Source organism: Phyllostomus discolor, chromosome 2, assembly GCF_004126475.2.
Source record: "Phyllostomus discolor isolate MPI-MPIP mPhyDis1 chromosome 2, mPhyDis1.pri.v3, whole genome shotgun sequence".
Taxonomy (NCBI): domain Eukaryota; kingdom Metazoa; phylum Chordata; class Mammalia; order Chiroptera; family Phyllostomidae; genus Phyllostomus; species Phyllostomus discolor.
Genome location: NC_040904.2, coordinates 200,727,334 through 200,745,769, shown reverse-complemented (window position 1 = coordinate 200,745,769; position 18,436 = coordinate 200,727,334). Strand labels below are relative to the sequence as shown.

At 46.3% G+C, this 18,436-nt stretch overlaps 1 protein-coding gene across 5 annotated transcripts in view; it reads right to left on the bottom strand.

Moving 5' to 3' along the window:
• Positions 1-17,650, bottom strand: part of ANO4 (anoctamin 4) — a 341,656-nt gene extending 324,006 nt beyond the window's left edge. For 2 of the 5 annotated variants that reach the window (XM_036019462.1, XM_036019463.1), the window contains exons 1-2: positions 17,109-17,649; positions 4,382-4,465 (exon numbers count right to left, since the gene is read on the bottom strand). In XM_036019462.1, coding sequence (XP_035875355.1) covers positions 4,382-4,465; positions 17,109-17,229 — 205 coding nt within the window. In that variant the 5' untranslated portion in view covers positions 17,230-17,649. Of the gene's footprint in view, positions 1-4,381; positions 4,466-14,058; positions 14,067-17,108 lie in introns of those variants that run through there. The other 3 variants (XM_036019465.1, XM_036019464.1, XM_036019466.1) reach the window with 3 other exon arrangements.
• Positions 17,651-18,436: the final 786 nt, after the last annotated feature.

Below are 18,436 nucleotides of genomic sequence, written 5' to 3'. Positions count from 1 at the left end.
CCTTCCCCTCCGATCACTGTTGTGTCTAAATGCAATCCTTGGCACCATGGTGGCCATCTGGCTGCCACCATGGAGATAATTATCTGAGGAAAGCAAAGGGGACACAGTATGTCACATCATCATTGGACAGCTCTCTCCACCTGTCCTCAGGACAGGCCTGCCTCTGGCTGTCCTGTTACGTGAAATAATACATCCCCTTATAGTTTCAGCCATTGTGAGTTGGGGAACAGAAGACACATTCAGGGACCTTTCATCATCCCATCACCTCTGAGAAAACTGTCATACCCACCTCCCCTTCACCGGCAATGATGTGGGTCAGTAAGAACCTGTTACATTAGTTTCCTGGGGTGCCTGTACCAAACTACCACAACCCGGGTGGCTTAAAACCACAGAAATGTATTGTCTCACAGTTTTGGAGCTAACAGTATAGAAGCAAGCTGTCAGCAGAGCCCGGCTCACTCTGAAATCCCTAGAGGAGAATCTGTTCCATGCCCTTCCATAGCTTCTGATTTTGCAGACAATGCTTGGCGTTCTTTCACTTACTGACACGTCGCTCTAATCCCTGCCTCCATCATCACGGGATCCTCCCTGCGTCTCTTCTCCTGTTATAAGGACACCGGTCACGGTGGATTAGGACTCACCCTAATCAAGTGTGACCTCATCTTAATGTGACTCCACCTGCAAAGACCCCATTTCTGAATTAGGTCACATTCACAGGTACCAGGCGTTGGGACTTCAATATATCCTTTTTGGGGAAGACAAGGCAACCCACAACACCTGGTGGCCACAGCTAACTGGACCAGGGAAGGACGCTTGGCCCATGGCCAGCCACTTTGCAAGATGGCAAGTGACAAAGTCTTGTCCAATGGGAGACAGATTAGCTGGGTTCTAATCCCAGTTCTTACTACCCATGTCTCTTTAAGTGGCTTTCCTAATCTCAACAGAATTTAGTTTCTTCATCTGTTTAAAATGGGGGAAATAGCAGCATCTACCTTAGGATTATTGTGAGGATTAAATGAGTGAACAGAGAAGTACCTAGAACAGTGCTTGGCACACAGAAAGCTCCCAGAGCATCATCCACCAGATGTCCTCACTACTGACACCTCCGCTTTCACTGAGAAGTGTCTTAGAAGAGAAGCCTCTGGCCACAGTCCATCATTCCTTATTCGGAGCTTTGCAGCCTGGTCCCCGTCCCCTAATCCACTGACAAGGCTCTCGGGGATGTCACCAGAGCAGACCCTAACTTGAACTCTCCACAGTCTCCCTTTCTAGATATTCTTTGGGCTTCCCAGGAAATGCGCTCAGTTCATCTTCCTACCGCTGTCATTGCTTCTACCCCAATGGTGTCTCCCCTAGAGACTGGCGCTTGGCCCGCTACACACTCAAAGTTGTCTTCATCTCCAGCCCATCTCTCCTTACTTCCAATTTGACACGCCCTCACCGGACTGCAGTGAGCACAGAACACTGCAGATAGCTCATCGAACCACGAGAAAAACATACACAGAGACAACAAAGTCCTGTGGGGAAATAGGTATGAAATGGCCACTCTCTATAGTGGGGAGCACCATGGCCACCCTCCCTAGGGGAGAGCACCCTGTTCTCCCACCCGAGCAGGCTTTTATTGGGTTTGTTTGCATCAGAATTCAAGTAAAGTTCATTACTCATTGCCAGGAAGTAAGGATCAAATAACAAGGAACTCTGAGGGCCTATTTTGAGTCAGGGTCAGATAGCTAAAGAGCTGTAAAAAACTTTAAGGAAGGAACTTACTTCTTCCTTGGACCCTTAGCATTCAACTAAGAGCATTCTAAACAAAGCAGGTTTCACAGGATTTTACATATTCTTTCTTAGGCCTGATCACCTGGGGAACCCGCCCTTTCCAGCACAGAGCTGCACCACCCTCCGTCATTGTTTCAGGCTTAGGTGGAGCAAGGGAAGTAAGGCAGCCAAGAGATTAGGAGATTCTCTTGCAGACAACGAGGATTCAGGCTATGTCAAAGCTGAGGGGTGAGGGTCCATCACCCCCTTTTGCTGTAGCCCCAAAGTCCTTCCTTGGGGGCCTCCCATGGGATCGTGCCTGTCTTAAGTCATTTCCCCCTTGGGGAATCTTACCCGTCATTGGCTAACCGACCAAGCACTGGGGGCCAGTTATGGATGAAGTAGCAGAAGCCGAGCTCCTTCCAGGGAGATAAGCTTTTGTCTCCTTAGTGGCTTATGGTCCAAGGTCATTCCCTCAGCCTTAGCCTTGGTGGGGGTTACAGCTTCTGATACCAGGCAGGGCAGTTCCCAACACCAATTTCTGGTAGGGCATTTCAAGGTAGGGGTGGTTTCATGGGCACCTCGAACTCAACCTGTCTAATCTGTAGCCATCACATCCTTTTCCTGACTTCTGTATTTCTAGGAAGGGTTCAGACTCCCTGTGACCCTGACTCAAAATCTCAGGGCACACTTGTCTTTCCCCAGATCTAGTCAATGACTAGTCCTGGCAACTCCTCCGAGCCTTCCCCTCCAGACCTGCCTTTTATCCCACCTCCCAAGTTCTTCACTGTCTCATGTCAAGACTACAGTCATAGCCACTCTCTCTGTTATGACCCCAGATTCTCTCACATGAAATCCATTCTGTTTGCCCCTAAAAAAACCTTTCATCCATGAGTTCATCTGTCGCTCTCCTAGTCTGAACTCCAAGTGGCCTCCCAGTGCTTAGCAAATGTCTTTAGGAATGACGTTTCAGGTTATTCAGTGTTTTCAAACCAGGGGGCCCAGGAGCACTCTGCAAGACTTTTTTTTTACTTTTTTAAATTTTTCATTTAAAAGTGAATTTAATCACCTAAAATTAATAGATGCCTATTGTGAACCAGGTTCTGTCGCCCAATTGTAGTGCCTGGGTTTGTTTTGGCCTTCCATCAAGTTGGCACCAACTGGCACACTTAGTGAGAGAAGGAGAGAGACGAATACGTCACGGTACATTCGTGTCACTGAAGGGCCGATAACCTCACCTGAGGGAGCACTGACAGAGATCCCGCAGTGGGTTAAGCAAAGAGGGGTGGCAGCAGTGCAGAGCTGTCATACCATACCCAGCAGTAAGTGTCCGGACCCGCACCTCTGCAGCCAGTGCCACAGTGCCTCACAAGTGGTGTCTGCGTTCTAGCAAAATAACAACATCCACCGTATTCAATTAATGTGGTAAGTTTCTATTTTTGTTTTTGCTTTACAATGTTTTAAAAATGCATTGGCGAACTTGATTTTATTTTATGGCTATTTGAAATACAGCAATGATCTTAGGTTTATGTCTGAATATATATATGTAAGTATCCTCATAGTAAAAATAATTTGAATCCATTTGAGAGGTTCATAATTAGTATTTCTTTGTGTAGGGGTCCCCATTGCTGGAATTGGAGAAACCGTGAGCTTTTGTGTCAAGCAGACCTAGATTCCAACCTTGGGGACATTTGTTTCTGGCTGGGCGGCAAAGAGCCGGTTTCCTCATCTGTAAAATGAGGAAGTAAGAGTACCTTTCTCAGAGAGTTCTGTTTAAGTAAAATAATATACATCAAGGGCCAAGAGCAACTGGCATGTAAGAAAAACAAATAATGTCGGCTGCAATTATCATCAGCATTTTTTTCTTCTAAGGCCATGGCCAAGATTCTGGAATCAAAAAAAATTTTGAAAGCATGTGGAACGGAGAGGATGGATTCAGCAAACAGAAAAGTAATCAGGGTCACACTTCCCTTTTTGACAGAAAGAAACCATGTGTAAAGCTGAGGAAGGCGGCTGGGAGAGAGGGTTTGGTGAGCACACAGTGTCCCACCATCTTTTGGAAAGGTCCTCCCCCCACCATCAGAAAGGGGAGGGATAGAAAGCAACTGGCCTCAAACTGCAGACTTTAACTTTCGGAGAAGTCAGGGGACAGGGCCACCAGTACACACAGCAGAGCTAGCATTCAGTAGAGCTGATATGTTGTTGTATGCATACATCTCATCACACTTACAGGAACTATCGTACATTTTCAACGTACAGTGGTGATATAAAATTTCTTTTTAAACTAGGTGGACATAAATCTTAAAAACTAATCCAGTTTTAATATTAAGCACACAGTCATGCAGGTGATACACCAATGAAAGTGTTAAAGCAAATGATGAAAATTTAGGTAAACCCAGATTTTAAAAATCTCCCTGGACCACCCTGCCTCCTCCGTCCTTTCCTGTGTAAATGCAATGAGGATCCACAAGAGGGCGCCCAGGAAGTGCATCCACAAGCAAGTGCTGATTCTGAAAATAAATGCTCATGTGATTGTATTTTCTACTCACTCCTTCCTTAGTGCTCAAACCCTTCACCCTTCCAGGCAATAATAAATTTAATAAAACAAAATAACACAATTTCTCACCTATGGTGATCTGGCTGACACAGCTGTAGTAGCTGCCTGTTGTGGCGGTGGAAAGGTTATAACTCCCGCTGCTCACATCTTTGTCTGTTAAGAAAATAAAAGAGGTCAATTATATTCTGGGAGACACTGTGACCACAGTGTAACTATATGACTGCATAAATGAACCAGCTTTCTGCATCTCATACTCCTCCAGTCATCATGCTTAGGGGTGCTGGGTGCCAGGCACTCAGCACATTTCAACGAACAACCTAGACTGCCCACACAGAGGATTCCGATTCAATGCCACAGTTATTATAATGGAGGCTGACAAGTGCTTTGGGGTGGTGCGGGGGACAGCATGGAAAACAGGACAGGAGGGCAGAAAGACTCCTCTAAGAGGCAGCTGCAATAAACTGATGAGAAGCAAGGTGGCCAAACTGTAAGAGACCTGAAGTCACACAGAGAGAAGTGGATGTGACTCCCTTCAAGGCTAAAAGTGTAACAACAAACCGCAATGGATTCCCCAGGATTGTGCACAGAAAATGTTCTAGACAGAAGGGGCAAAAGAAATGCAAGTCTCACATTTACATAACATCTTAGCATTTCACCCACATCATCTCCTGCACCAGGTACAAAGGGGCAGACTCCACCCCACGTCTGGGATGGAAAGGCTGGGACTCTGGCAGCGGAGGGCCTGGCCAGAGGTCACACTATGGCATGTGGCAGAACAGAGCTCAAACTGAGATGAGAACTTCTTCTAATTGCTTATGAAACATGGACGGGCATAAATAACTGATTTCAAAACATCAAAATCAATACATAGTATCATCTGATATAAAATACTACAGGTCAGAGACAAAGAATCATTATAGTAATGGTTGCAGAAAAGTATAGGTGTGAGGGAGAAAATAATTATAAAGAATTAGCCAAATGCATTCAGAGAAGGGATTTCTGGAAACAGATTTGAAAGAGAGTGTTGTAAAGTTGGTAGAGAAGATGGTTTCGAACTGCAGGTCGCGGGTCAGAGAAGGCAGGAAGTGCCAGCAGTCTGCAGGGGCGGCTGCATGTGAGCAGTTGTGACAGCAGTTGGAAAGTATTGACAAAAGCAGATGGCGAACCAAAGAACAGAAACACAGTGGTGGCCCTCAGTGTCCACAACAAGGCCACTCACTGCAGGTCCACAAACGGGAGGGAAAATGCAAAAACATATTTTTAAGCTATTTTAACATGGGAAATACAATTCTAGCAAGTGCATGTGGCCAACTCCTCCTCTGAGGATCATCCCCAGACCATGTCCACTCTCCAGTGTCCTTCCTGAGTAAGGGGCACACCGCCAGCAGCGCTGAGCAGGTGGGATCGTGCCGGCAGGCCTCGGACACAGTGTGGGTTTGGCTCCAGACCACAGTGCTACAGCCGGTACCACAATAAGGCAAGGCACACAGATTTTCTGGGTTCCCAGTAGACTGCAGTCTAAGTGTGCAGTACCATCATGTCTAAAAAAAAAATGTGCATAACTTAATTTAAAAATACTTTATTGCTAAAAAAATAACCACCATCAGAGCCTGTTGGAATAAAGGTGCTGATATAGGGTTGCCACAAACCTTCCATGGATAAATAACACAGTATCTGTGAATGGAATACTATGCAGCAGAGAGAAAGAAGGAGCTCCTACCCTTTGCGCAACAGCATGGATGGAACTAGAGAACATTATGCTAAGTGAAATAAGCCAGGTGCTGAGGGACAAATACCATATGATCTCACCTTTAACTGGAACCTGATCAACAAAAAAAAAAGCAAGCAAAATATAACCAGGGACACTGAAATTAAGAACAATCTGACAGTAACCACAGGGGAGGTGGGAGGGAATAATGGAGGGAAGGGTTTTCAGGAACTATTGTAAAGGACACATGGACAAAACCAAGGTGGGGGGTGGAAGCAAGGGAGGGAGGGAGGTTTGGCTGGGTTTTGAGGGAGTGGTAGAGGGTAAAAGCAGACAACTGTAATTGAACAATAATAAAATACCTTTTAAAAAAACACAATATCTGTGAAGAGAAGGGAAACAAAACGAGGTGTGGCTATACAGTTTCCCACTATCCAAAAGTAGAGCATTCCTGATGAAAACTTTTATAAGCCAAAATGGACTAAAAGCAAAGAAACAATTACCGTTCATCTAAAAGCAAAAGTCCTCTTCATGTTTCTTTCAGTTAGCGGAAGCAGGTACCAATGTTGGTCTTTCATAAAAGCAAAGTGGTGTACCGTGAACTTCTGAAAAGCAGCGACTACCTGTACTGCTTTACAGGTATGTCTCCGACACCATGTGCTTGGCCAGGGCAGGCTCAGGGCTCTTCACTGGTGTCATTCCCGGAGCCTAGAACTGTCCCTGGCATAAGGCAAATCCTCGACACATGTTCATTGGTTGAAAGAAAAAAGGAGCGCCTGAAATTAAAGAATAAACAAAGGGCCATTCCCCCTTCCTCTCGGTTGTAACTTCATTAGAGGCTGCTGAGATCACAGACAAAAAGCAGTAGACCAGGAGGCGGCAGACGTGCGTCTGCAGCCCAGTTCTGCTGCACACAGACTGTTTGAACTTGCTCAGACACCACTTTGCTTTTATGCAAGACCTGCATTAGTACCCGCTTGCACTATCCAAAAGAAACCCGAAGACGATTTTTGCTTTTAGATGAATAGTAATTGCTTCTTCATTTTATTCCATTTTGGCTTCTTTTTAGTACTGTGTTTTCCACCTGAAAACAGTGAAAATAATGCTTATCTGACTTTGGGGGCGTAGGTGAGGGATGAGGTATGGTTAATAAAAATAATTCAGCTATATAAATGCATAGTTAGCAAATAACTCAGTACATATTTGTAGAATGAGCTGAATCAACAAAATCCAGACCTAAAAGCATATCAAACTACTCTCCTCTAAAGTTGTCATTCCTAATTCTTTTTAAATACTTCACTCGTAATCTATCCTTAAAAGATTTTGGAAGTGAGGAGACCTTCAAGGGACAAGGTCAATGGCATCAAAGGTAGCAAGAGAGAGAAAGCAGGGAGGGGGAGAGAAAAGCAGAGCGAGACTGACTGAGGCTTGCAAGCACAGAAATGCCTATGGATGGGGAGAAGAAAAGACAAATGAGAGAAGAAAAAAACAAATGAAGGAGAAAAACATACTGAGGAATTAGTAATCGACAAAGCAGAATACTTAAATTCAGAATGAATGCCTGGAAGAGGCTATGCATAAATTTGTTGGTAAAACTATTGAAATATAGCCCTGGCTAGTGTGGCTCAGTGGGCTGAGTGCCAGCTTGAGAACCAAAGGCTTGCTGGATGGATACCCAGTCAGGACACATGCCTGGGTTATGTGCCAGGTCCCCAGTAGGGGGCGCACGAGAGGCAACCACACATCAATGTTTCTCTTCCTCTCTCCCTTCCTTCCCCTCTCTCTAAAAATAAATAAAATCTTTTTCAAAAATAAAACTATTGAGATATAAATCATATCTGACTGGTAAAACTAGGGCATAATTTTGGTGGCAATATTTCAAAAAGACTCAAAAAGCAAAAGTACAAAGGCAGGTGGCAGTTAAGGTACAAGGTAACTCTGAATAAAGGAAGGTGTGTCCTCTGTGTAGGAATTGAACAAAGATGCAAGATTGCATAGGAGAGCTTAAATATCCATTTAATCCTTTAGGAACCAACTGCAGCTACATTTTTTAAAATCAGGTAATTCATGGAAAAACTTGAGACTCTGAATTAGATCAATAAACTTGGTGAATTCTGGAGTCAGTATTTAGATTAGATACCTAGTGCTGACCCATGGGGACATTATTTCATCTCTCTGTGGCTCCATTTCCCCACATGTACAATAGGAATAATAAAGGCACCTACCTTAAAGGGCAGCACATAAAAAGTGTTCATTTAGTGCTAGCCATTATTTTTATTTTATACTTAAAAAGACCGAGGCTATCCATAAATTGGAATACCCTACAGCAAAGAAAATGAAGTAAAGCTCCACCAAATATTACGGATGGATCTCACAATCATAATGTTAAATGACAGAGGCAACCCAAAACGATACAGGATTCTATTTGTGAAAACTTCACAACAAACTAAATTCTATTCTTTACAGAGGCATACAGCGATGGTAAAAAGGTACAGTACCCCAATAATCAGCACAGAAGTGAGTGAGGGGGCTCCCCCGGGTGGAGAAGAAATCAGCCGGAACTGTGGAAGGGTTGGAGAGTGCAGGGCAGGCTCCATGCCCTGGGGATGCTTGGTTTCTTGTCCAAAGTGATGGTCACACAGCAGTCACTATGTGATTATTTGTTATAGTATAACTTTGTCTTACCCAACTGTCTGTATGTAAGGACAGACAGCACAGCACACAATAATGTTTTGTTTAAGAAACAAAGAGGGGCAGAAATCACGGCAGGGCCAACTAGCAATGTAAGTTCTGAGAAAACAACTAACAAAATGAGAAGGCGGTCGACTTCGATGACTTTCTCTCTACCAGGCACTGTGCTAAACATTCATTATTTCACTTGCATCCATTATTTCATCTAAGCTTCAAAACAACTCACTTAAGGTAGCTATGATTATCCACCACCCAGATGAGGAACTAGAGGGCCACAAAAGGAAGGAACTGGATCTGAGTCACACTTCTGAAAGGTCACAAAGCGGGAATTAAAACCCAGGTTTATCTTGACTAGGCAAACATTTGAAAGGGAGGTCAAGTGTGGAGAGCAGGACCAATAAAATGGCATTGGTCCGATCAAGAGAGCATAAAGTATATAAAACAAAGTGGAGTCACTCATGTCAACCACCATGTCTGTCAGTCAGCCAGGACACTTTGGTCCAAGAGGGAAACCACCTAGGTCAGGGCAGGCGCAACTAGCAAGGAGACACACTAAGATATCTGCACAAGTGATCAGAACAGCCATGTCTGCAGAGCAGGACTACCCATAGATGGGCTCCTGGGCAAACTCCTCACTTGCCAGCTAATGGTACCAAGACACTTATCAAAAAGACCCAGAAGACTGGAGTCCGCCACTCCCAAGGTATAACGGAGGCAGGCTCCAGACCACTGCTGAGACAGCCGAGCTCCACACCCCAGAGTGCTGCTCCATGCCACGCTGATCTCCCTTGGCATCTGCCACTGGCGGCTCTGTCCTGCTGGACTGAGGACTTTGTCTGCCCTGCTGCCCACCTGGCTCCGGAGATCCTTCCCTGCACGACGCTGTCTCCCCGGCCTGCAGACTGAGACTCTGGGACTTGGGTTCATTATCCCTCATTGATTGCTATGTGTGTTACAATTCTCTGAGATTGTTAGAGTGTGAGCAGGATATTAATGTGTGTTGATGTTCTACTCTGAGCGAACCTGCACTCAACAAAAGCCGAGTCAGTAGCATAGTTACCGTGTGTGACTCCTGTCTGTTCCCTGGTGCCAGGCTGCTCAGCAGGCAGCGAGCGGAGCAGTTGCCGGGCTGACTCACAGCACAGACTGTATCGCAAACCTGCGCTCCTGACACAAAGACAGAAGGAGGACAGATGACTATCGCAGTCTGGTGGGGTGGATTCCTGCCATACCTGGTGCCACACTGTTGACGGCCTTTTATCTGGTGTGCTGAGCATTGAGGTTCTATAGGGAACCAGACAGACACCATCTCGTGTGTGCTGTGTTCAGAGGCCAACCTAACAGAAATGTGTGACAAAATTAACACACTTTGTCACACATTATTTTGCATGGACTCATAAACTGGATGATCTTCCAGCCACAACAAAAATTAGACCCATGTCAATATTCAAACTATTTTACCTTGCATCTTAACCACAGGGAGAAAGCCAGTGTCAAGCCTATTTATGACATTCCACTGAATGTGGAATTCTGGTAAATACGTAGGCAAATCGAAACGAAAACTGTCAACATTAAATGATTATAATGTCTAATTTGGGAGATTTGAGAAAAAAACAGAACTCAAATACTAAATAATTGTAGTATACAAGCCAGGAGCTGGGTGTGCAAAGTTGAGGGATTATTCAGGGGAGAAGTTGACAGATTCAATTTAGAGTTACTAAAACCAAATGTAATGAATAAACATAAAACATGTTCAAATGTAAGTAAAAGTGCACAGATAATTATTAAAACAAGAGAAATAGACAATATTTCCAAACCCGTTTGTTGTGCTGGAGAGGGTAGCAGACAGATGGTGGGAAAGAATGGGAGAGACGATGTAGCAGAAAATTCAACTTAGAAAAGGGAAATAAATGAGAATAAAGCATAAGAGAAAAAAAAACAGGAGAAAAAGAAAATACACAGTAAAATGGTAGAATTAAATTCAAATATATTTGTAATAACAATATATGCAAATGGTATAAATTTGCTTTTTAAGAGATTATGAGATGAATTTCTAAAAAATAAAAAAATAATCCATTAAATGCAGTTTATAAGAAAAACACCTCAAACATATGGACACAGAAATATTTACTGTAAAAGATATAAAAATATACAACAAGCAAATACTAACCAAAGTAAAGGTGGAGAAGCCTTTTACATTTTAGATGAAAAAGGCTTTAAGACAAAAAGTATTATTAAAGATAAAAAAGGGTCAATAAATTATGACAAAAGGTTCAGGGTAAATTCTTTGGGAAGATATTTTTTTAATGGGCCTCAACTTTCTCCTTTACTTTGTGACTGAAATTCATTCATTCAGAAATTACTGACTGCCACATACGGTAGACTTGGGCTGCCCCCAGGTGGGAATTGATGCTTCGGCAGGTCTCTCTAAGGTGCTGATGAATCAAAATCTAGAAAGTGTGTTTCCACTCACCGGAGCTTTTCCTATAAAAACAGATCTCTTTAACACTATCGGGTACAATAAAGACAGTAAACACAACATTGCTACAGGGCCTTCTAGGTTCTCAGGCAACTTTTGCATTTGCTCTTTCATGTGATTTTTGCAATGGCAGGAGGAGACCAACGGGGCAGGTACTAGCAGTAGCAGCACCGTCCTCCATGCCTTCCATGGCGTCGGGTCAGACCCACACTCCTGGAGGGCAAGGCATCCCCTGTTCATCTTCTGACAGTTCCTGGCTCTGCCCAAGGCATAGAAGGCACCATAAATGTTTGCCAAAGCCGGTAGTAAGCTCTCAAATACTTTAATCCCTGTTCCTGCACTTTAAACACTGTGCCTGATCCTCAATTATCTCAGCTTCCCTTTGATTCCACTCTCAACGGCAGGAATCCTGAGGAAAGAGAAGCCTTTTCTTTCTTTCCTACTTGCACCTACTCCATTCCGTGTTGAAAATCCTATTCTGTTTCCAATTTTCCCAGAACCATGTAAGATTCATAAAAAGCTTTTTGTTTCTGTTTTTACTTTAGAACTACAATAGTGCCTCACAAAACATACAATGAATTGTTTGTTCTAGAAACTTCCTTGGTAGCTGCGGACTGTTTGTCTAGGACTCTGTTCTAATAGAAAATCCACATGCCTGTTACAAAGAACATAATGTGTTCAAGGAATAGATTAAAATGTTTCTTTAAAGGATCAAAATAAATATTTAATTTATCTGTACCACAGAAAGAAGCTTCTAAAATGTGAAGGGCTAAAGGTCAAAGGATAATCTGTATGTGCTTTGCTGCGACTTCTTAATCAAAGGATCCTAAGCAGGGTTGACCATCAGTGTGTAGATTGCATAGTAACAGGCGTGCCAGGTGGCGGAGGGCAAAAACAAGGCAGTCATCAAATAGCCCTTTGGGTTGATTTTGTAGCTAAATCATGACTTACTGTCAGGTGCAATGCATCTGATTTTACTACATAGTATGGACATATTTGCTCTTTTGTTTGTTCAATGAGAAAAGTTATTTTGCTTGTTTGCAATAGGAAAATGGGGTTTTAACCACTTGTGCATGGTGTGCTGCCCCCCACTACCCTTCACTCTGCCCTTCAGTCAGTCGGACAGTCAGGTATTGATCACCTACTGTGTGCCCTTTGGGCTTTTACAACCCACAGCAGGGAGTACTCCTTATAGTCCAAAATGAAGGCTGTTGCTGGGAGGACTTACCCTGAGAGGTCCCAAGGGAGGATCCAAGTCCGATAGGAAGGGTCAACATGCAGAGACGGAGTGAGCAAAGTCCAGACACCTGAGAAAACCTGGTGTAATCAGTCACACTAAACCACCTCCCACCCTAGAAGGTGGGGTGCTGGGGCCTCGGGAAGCCAGAAAGAAGGGTGGTCGGCCCCTGGCAAGCCTTGTTTGCCAAACTAGGAAGGTTAGACTCTGACCTGTGAGCAGAGAGGAGCCCCTGAAGAGTCTGAAGCAGAGGAGTAACAGGGTCAGGTTTGCAAGTGGGATCGGGAGTGGCCAGGGGTAGGGGCAGGGAGAACTGCAGTCAGAGTAAACAACGACGGTGGCCTGGTCAGGCATCAGAGCAGTGGGCAAGGAGAGCAGAACACAGAGGAAGGCTTTAAGGAAAAAGAATAGAGTAGAACTTGGTGATGGAGAGAGTATTTCGGCTGGGAGAGGCAGCTGATAATAATAGCTAAGGCTTACTGAGTACTATATACCACTCATGCACTTACAAGTACTATTGCATGTAAACCTTACAGTGACCCCATTTTACAGATACGAAAACTGAGGCACAGGATATGAATTAATTTGCCCAAGGTCACTATGAGTACATAATAGAAAGAGAAGACACAAAGAGGACTCCAGAATTCTGACTTGGGTGACTGAATAGAGCACACTTGCCCCTGACAGCCTGTCCTAGCTTGGATGCCATGCTTCCCCAACACTGTGCTATACTAGCAGCTGCCTCTAAGCCCCCTGCCACCTCTCCCTTTCATCTTTGTTCATGCTGGGGCCCCTCCCTGGAATGTCTTCCTTCTCCCCACTGGCCTTTTAACAGTCTCCTCCAGGTAACCGTTCCTCCTGACCTATCCCTCACCCCTCCCAAACCCTCCCCTACAATGGTGCATTGTAATTCTCAGTTTAGAAACCTGTTCTCCAGATGACAGAAATGGCGAGATCTTGGTTATTCTGGTCCCCTGGATCCAGGCTACAGCCTGGGGCACAGTTTGAGCTCAGTAGTCCTGGTTATGCCACAGGAAACGCGAGTGGGAGAGGACTTCAGTTTTAGACATACTGCGTTTCAGATGTTAGAGCAGCGCACAGGTAGAGAAGCCTAGCAGATGGTTGGGTGTACAAGCGCAGCACACACTAGGGAGCATTTTGGAGGTGGCAGTTTTGATGTGGGAGTCACAGGAGCAGAAATTGTGTCCTGGGGTCTCATCTCTTTGCCTCTCTCCATTCCCATGTTGCAGGGTTACGCTTACCTGTCACTCCACTCCTCACCTGTACCCCCTTCCAAACACAGGTCCTGAAGGTCTGGGCATCCACTGCCTTTTTGACTTTGCTCAAGCCACACCTTGTGCCTGGAACTATTTACACACATTCATTCATTTTCTGCGTCTTCCTGACTACCCCGAGCCCCAGAGTCCACAGCCAAAGTCTGCATTTGGACTCCACCCTCATTGTGCAAGGCTAAGTAAATTCTCCAATCTGTCAGTGCCTCACTTTCTTCAGATGAATATGGGGCTAACATTGGACTGACTTCTTAAAAGCTGCTATGAGACTGAAATGAGATAATTCACATAAAGTACCATTATCTTTCATGTCTCAGCATACCCCACCCTTCAACTTACAATGCAGAAAACTTTGTGGCCCCAGTTCACAGGCCCCCAGCTAAGAGACTGATTATGCCCTTGGGGCCCTTGTGTCACACTTGATAGATTTCCGATCAATGTCATCCTCATGGATGAGAGTGGGATTATAAAGTCAAGGACAGAACCCAGGCAAACACCAATATAAATAGAAAGAAGAGTCCACGAAAAAGATGTAATTTAATAGGAAGGAGGAAAGTGAGAGAGAATCGTATTATAACAATACTTGCTCTGACTGCATTTCCTTGCCTTCCACTTGCACACTCTGCTCTAGCCACACTAACCTTCCAGTTAGCCTTGACTATGACAAGCTCATGCTTGCCCCAGGGCCTTTGCACTTACCATCCCCTTTGTCAGGAATGCTCTTTCTCTGCATAATAGAATGGCTTGTGCCTTCATTTAGTTCTCTGCTCAAACATCTCCTCAGAGAGGCTTTCCCTATCTGAAATAGCCCCACTCTATTCTACAAGGTCCTCGGGCCCCTTATTAAGCCTCCTCAGATCTGAAACTAACAGCTCAATGCCAGGCTGGCAGGTCCAACCGCAAGTCCCTTCCTGGTTCAGCCTGGGACACGGCCCTGTGTCGTCTTTTGCGTGGCCAAGAACAAACCAAGTCCCAGGCACTTCTCTCCAAAAGAGACCTGTCACCCTTCGTTGGTCTCATGTACAAGGTTATATAATGAGCTAAAAACAGTTAAGAACCTAAACCATTGAAAGGACAAGGAAAGAAAAAAAAACAGCATTGAGTACAAAACGTCAAAGCATTTAAAACAAAATTTTTTAAACTGTGTCCTTCATTGAACATACATTTTTAGAGGGCACAGTATACTTACTGATTTCCCTAATCTCGTTCCACAGGTCTAGAATATAGGAGTCTAGATGGCTACCTGAATGTAAAAACTCATGCTAAAGTGCAGAGAGTGTTCCAACATAGGATCACAAACGCACATTTAGATGGGAAGCTAATGAGGTTTACTGAAAGCTGCTCCTAACGAAATGCATACGGAAGCCAAATTTCTCTCTCGTCTTAGGAACCGAACACACACAGTCCGCAGGGGAACTGCCCCTTCTCTTGGAAGCCCCCGTGCGAGAGCTAGAATCCAGGGCCTTTAGTCAATGGAGCAAATGAACATAAAAATGGAACCCTACAGATTCCAGGCAAGAAACTTAGATCATCCCCCCTCGTGATATCTAAACCCAAATCCAAGAAAATTGAATGCAGACATTTTTTTAAGCAGTTTCATTTCCAGAGAGCTGATCTGTGGAACGCTGGTTCCGGAGCTGCCCCGAGCTCTCATCAGATAACAACCTCGATAGCATCCAGAGGGCGAGGAATACATTCCAGGTGCTCAACTTTGTTTTCCCGTAACTTGTCAGCTAGGTTGAAAAAACCCTGCAGGACTCCCTCACTCATCTGTCTCACCTGGGGTCGCATTGGTGCAGGTCAGAGAACCGGCCAAGTGTATTCACCATTTATGTGATGGAGGAGAGAGCAACGTGTCAAGAACATATTTAAAATAGTACAAATTCTATACAATATATTTGTTTAAATCTGTTTCAGTCCCCTCTAAGGTTCTAAAGAGAAAACCGTGTAATTCTTAATTGCAAAAAAAAAAATGCTACCCTTTCCATTTAATTACTGAAACATACTTGCTTTTCAAAACCAGCTCCACTACTTCTGCCTTCATTGACTCCACCTGGGTGACCAATTAAGCTTTTAGAGCTTCTAGAAATGTACAGAAATGATTACTATGTAAGCCTATTAGTGACAGGTAAATTACTCCCAGGTGGTGACCCCAGACTGACAATGGTGTGTGTTACCTGGGCAGAAGGGGCAAGAACAGCTCCTAACCCAGCAGAAAAGGCTCTGAGACAGGAGGAAAAAAAAAAATGTCACTAGCATTCAATTTGTAACCAGCTCACAATTTGTTAGCAGTTCCCAAGCCTCAATTGCAAGCCCTCAGAGACACCTGAGTGATCATCTGAAGCAGTTTAAATCCTAAGAAAGAGAGACCGACCTCTTTAACCTTGGGAAAAGGAGCAGGGAACCTCACTGGCCTGGTGAAAGGAGCCTCCACGCCAAAGGGCGGCAGTTTCTCTCCCACCAACTCCAGGCCTGGGGATGTCCCTTCAGGGCATTCCCCGGCAATTGCTCAGTACCTTCACCTTTAAAACGCCCAAACTCGATGTTATCACGGCCACTGACTGCAGCAGGGGAAGGGAGGGAGTCCACTTGAGTTTCTGCCTTTTATAATCCAGTCTCGGTGGCATCTCTGACAAAGGACTACAGAGAAACCGCTTTTTCCACGCAAGCAGGAATACTGATAAAAAGCCTCCTCGGCTTCCCCAGCACACTGGGACTTCTAACTCTGAAAGCTTCACACTGTCATTTTGTTTTCCATCAGAACTGCTCAATGCCTCTTAAAAAAATAGACACATATATTTCTTTACCCTAAAATAAAAAAGGAGGGAGGAATAATGCCTTGTATTTCCATGGAGTTTTTCTTTCCTAGCTGATTTTTTGGCATTGAAAACATATTTTGTGTATATTATTTAACCCCCATAGCATCTGTCAGAGATATCCTCATCTCTAATTGACAGATGGGGAAAAAATGCAAGAACAGAAAAGTTTCAGTAACTTCCTCAAGGTCAGTCAGGGACAAGATAAGCGCTGACTGAAGGCAGATCTCCGAACTCCAAGCCACGCACGGTTAAAACAGTCTCAACACCGTGTCCCTTCCCCTTGGTGGTCTGAAGCGAGTTGGGTATCTCTGGGGTCCCAGAGCTCCCAGATGCCTTCTAAATTCCAGGCCTTTTTACTCCACCGACTCTTTTTGCAAACACCCCCTTTTCCAGGTTCCAGGAAGCCTCCAACCCCGCAGGACATCAGTCCCCCCAAGCCGGCGCGCGCTGCAGCCGACACCCTCTGTTCCCCACCTTCCCAGAGCCGAACCCCGAAGTTTCCCGGCGTTACCAGATGGCTCCCCGGGCCCGCCCCAGCCGCCCCGAGCGCCCACGACCGCCCACCTTTACCGTGTGCCGCGAGGGAGGCCATCCGGGCCGTCGTCCTGTCCAGGCTGGCCAGGGCGTCGGCGAGAGCGGCCGCCTGCGCGCCGCGCCCCTGGACGGCCGGCGCCCGGCCTGGCGACTGCATGCGCTTGGCTGCCACGGCGCCCCGGCGCCCCGCTCTGGAGCATGCCCAGTTAGCCCTCCGCGGTCGCCCCGGAGAGGTGCCGGAGGCGCGCGGGTGTCCCCGGCCGAGGCTCCGCCGCAAGGGGGTGGGGAGCGTGGGTGCAGACGGGCTGCCGCGCTCCGGGTGCCCGCGCGGGGATTAAACCTGCTGCGGAGGACGCGGGGTCAGGAAAGAGGAGGGGCGAAGCAGGCGGTGGGAGGTGCCGCGCGGAAAGCCGCGGCCGCTGCGGCCCCGCAGGGCTGGCGTCCCGCCGGACCCCTTACTAGGTCTACGCCGACAGGGTGACCCTCTCAGAGGCGACGGTGGCAGGGTGACGCGGAGAAAGGCGGGATCTGGGAGTACGGAGCGTGGAACTGCCTCCCGGACCCCGGGCCTTCAGCTCCCTTAATAGGGACATGCCCGTGGAGAGCACGCCTGGGGACGCAGGGGGTGGGCCCGGTCGCCAGTGACTCGGGCGTGACTCCCACCCTGGGGGACACTCTGGAGAAGCGCGTGCCCCCGAGGCCAATGTCCGTGGGAGAATAGTCCGTAGACTTGCACTAGGGAAGTCGTTAACCGCTAAGTACCGAGTTCTGACACCTACAGGTCAGACCGTCCCAGCTCATCCTCCTGCGTTTCGTGCGTCTCTCTCTCCCCACGAGGTTGTACCAGGGTCCTATTCCGCTCTGCCCCGCCTCGATCAGGGAGCGGACTCAAATAAGATTTGCTGAAGGATTCAATGCCCGAGCGCCTCTCCGCTCGCTCTCCCGGGAGCCCACCCATCCTGTTGTGGGAGTTCTCGGCTTGGAATAGGATGGCTGGAAAATGGGGAGAGAGAGAGTCTCAAGAAGCCATTGGCACCCATAGGAAGTGGATTGGGGCAGTGGGGAGAGTAAGAGAAAAGGAGAGGCCACCTAACCTCCCCTGGGGGTCAGGTGCACCGGAGGCTTACAAATTCCCAGGTGTAAGGACACCACCACACCGTGCCTCCTGGCGCGGGCTGACCTGGTCACTGGGGAATCGCAGTGAAAAACGCCCGCGCCCGAGGAAAGGAAAGACTGGGCCGTCAAGGGTATTTAATTGCCTTTGAGGTTGTGCTAACTAGGGTGCAAGCACCGAGAGGGCAGAGAAAACTTGCAGAGGCGAAACCCGGCGTTTCTTTAGGAAGCTTCGCGCGCGCTCCTGCTCT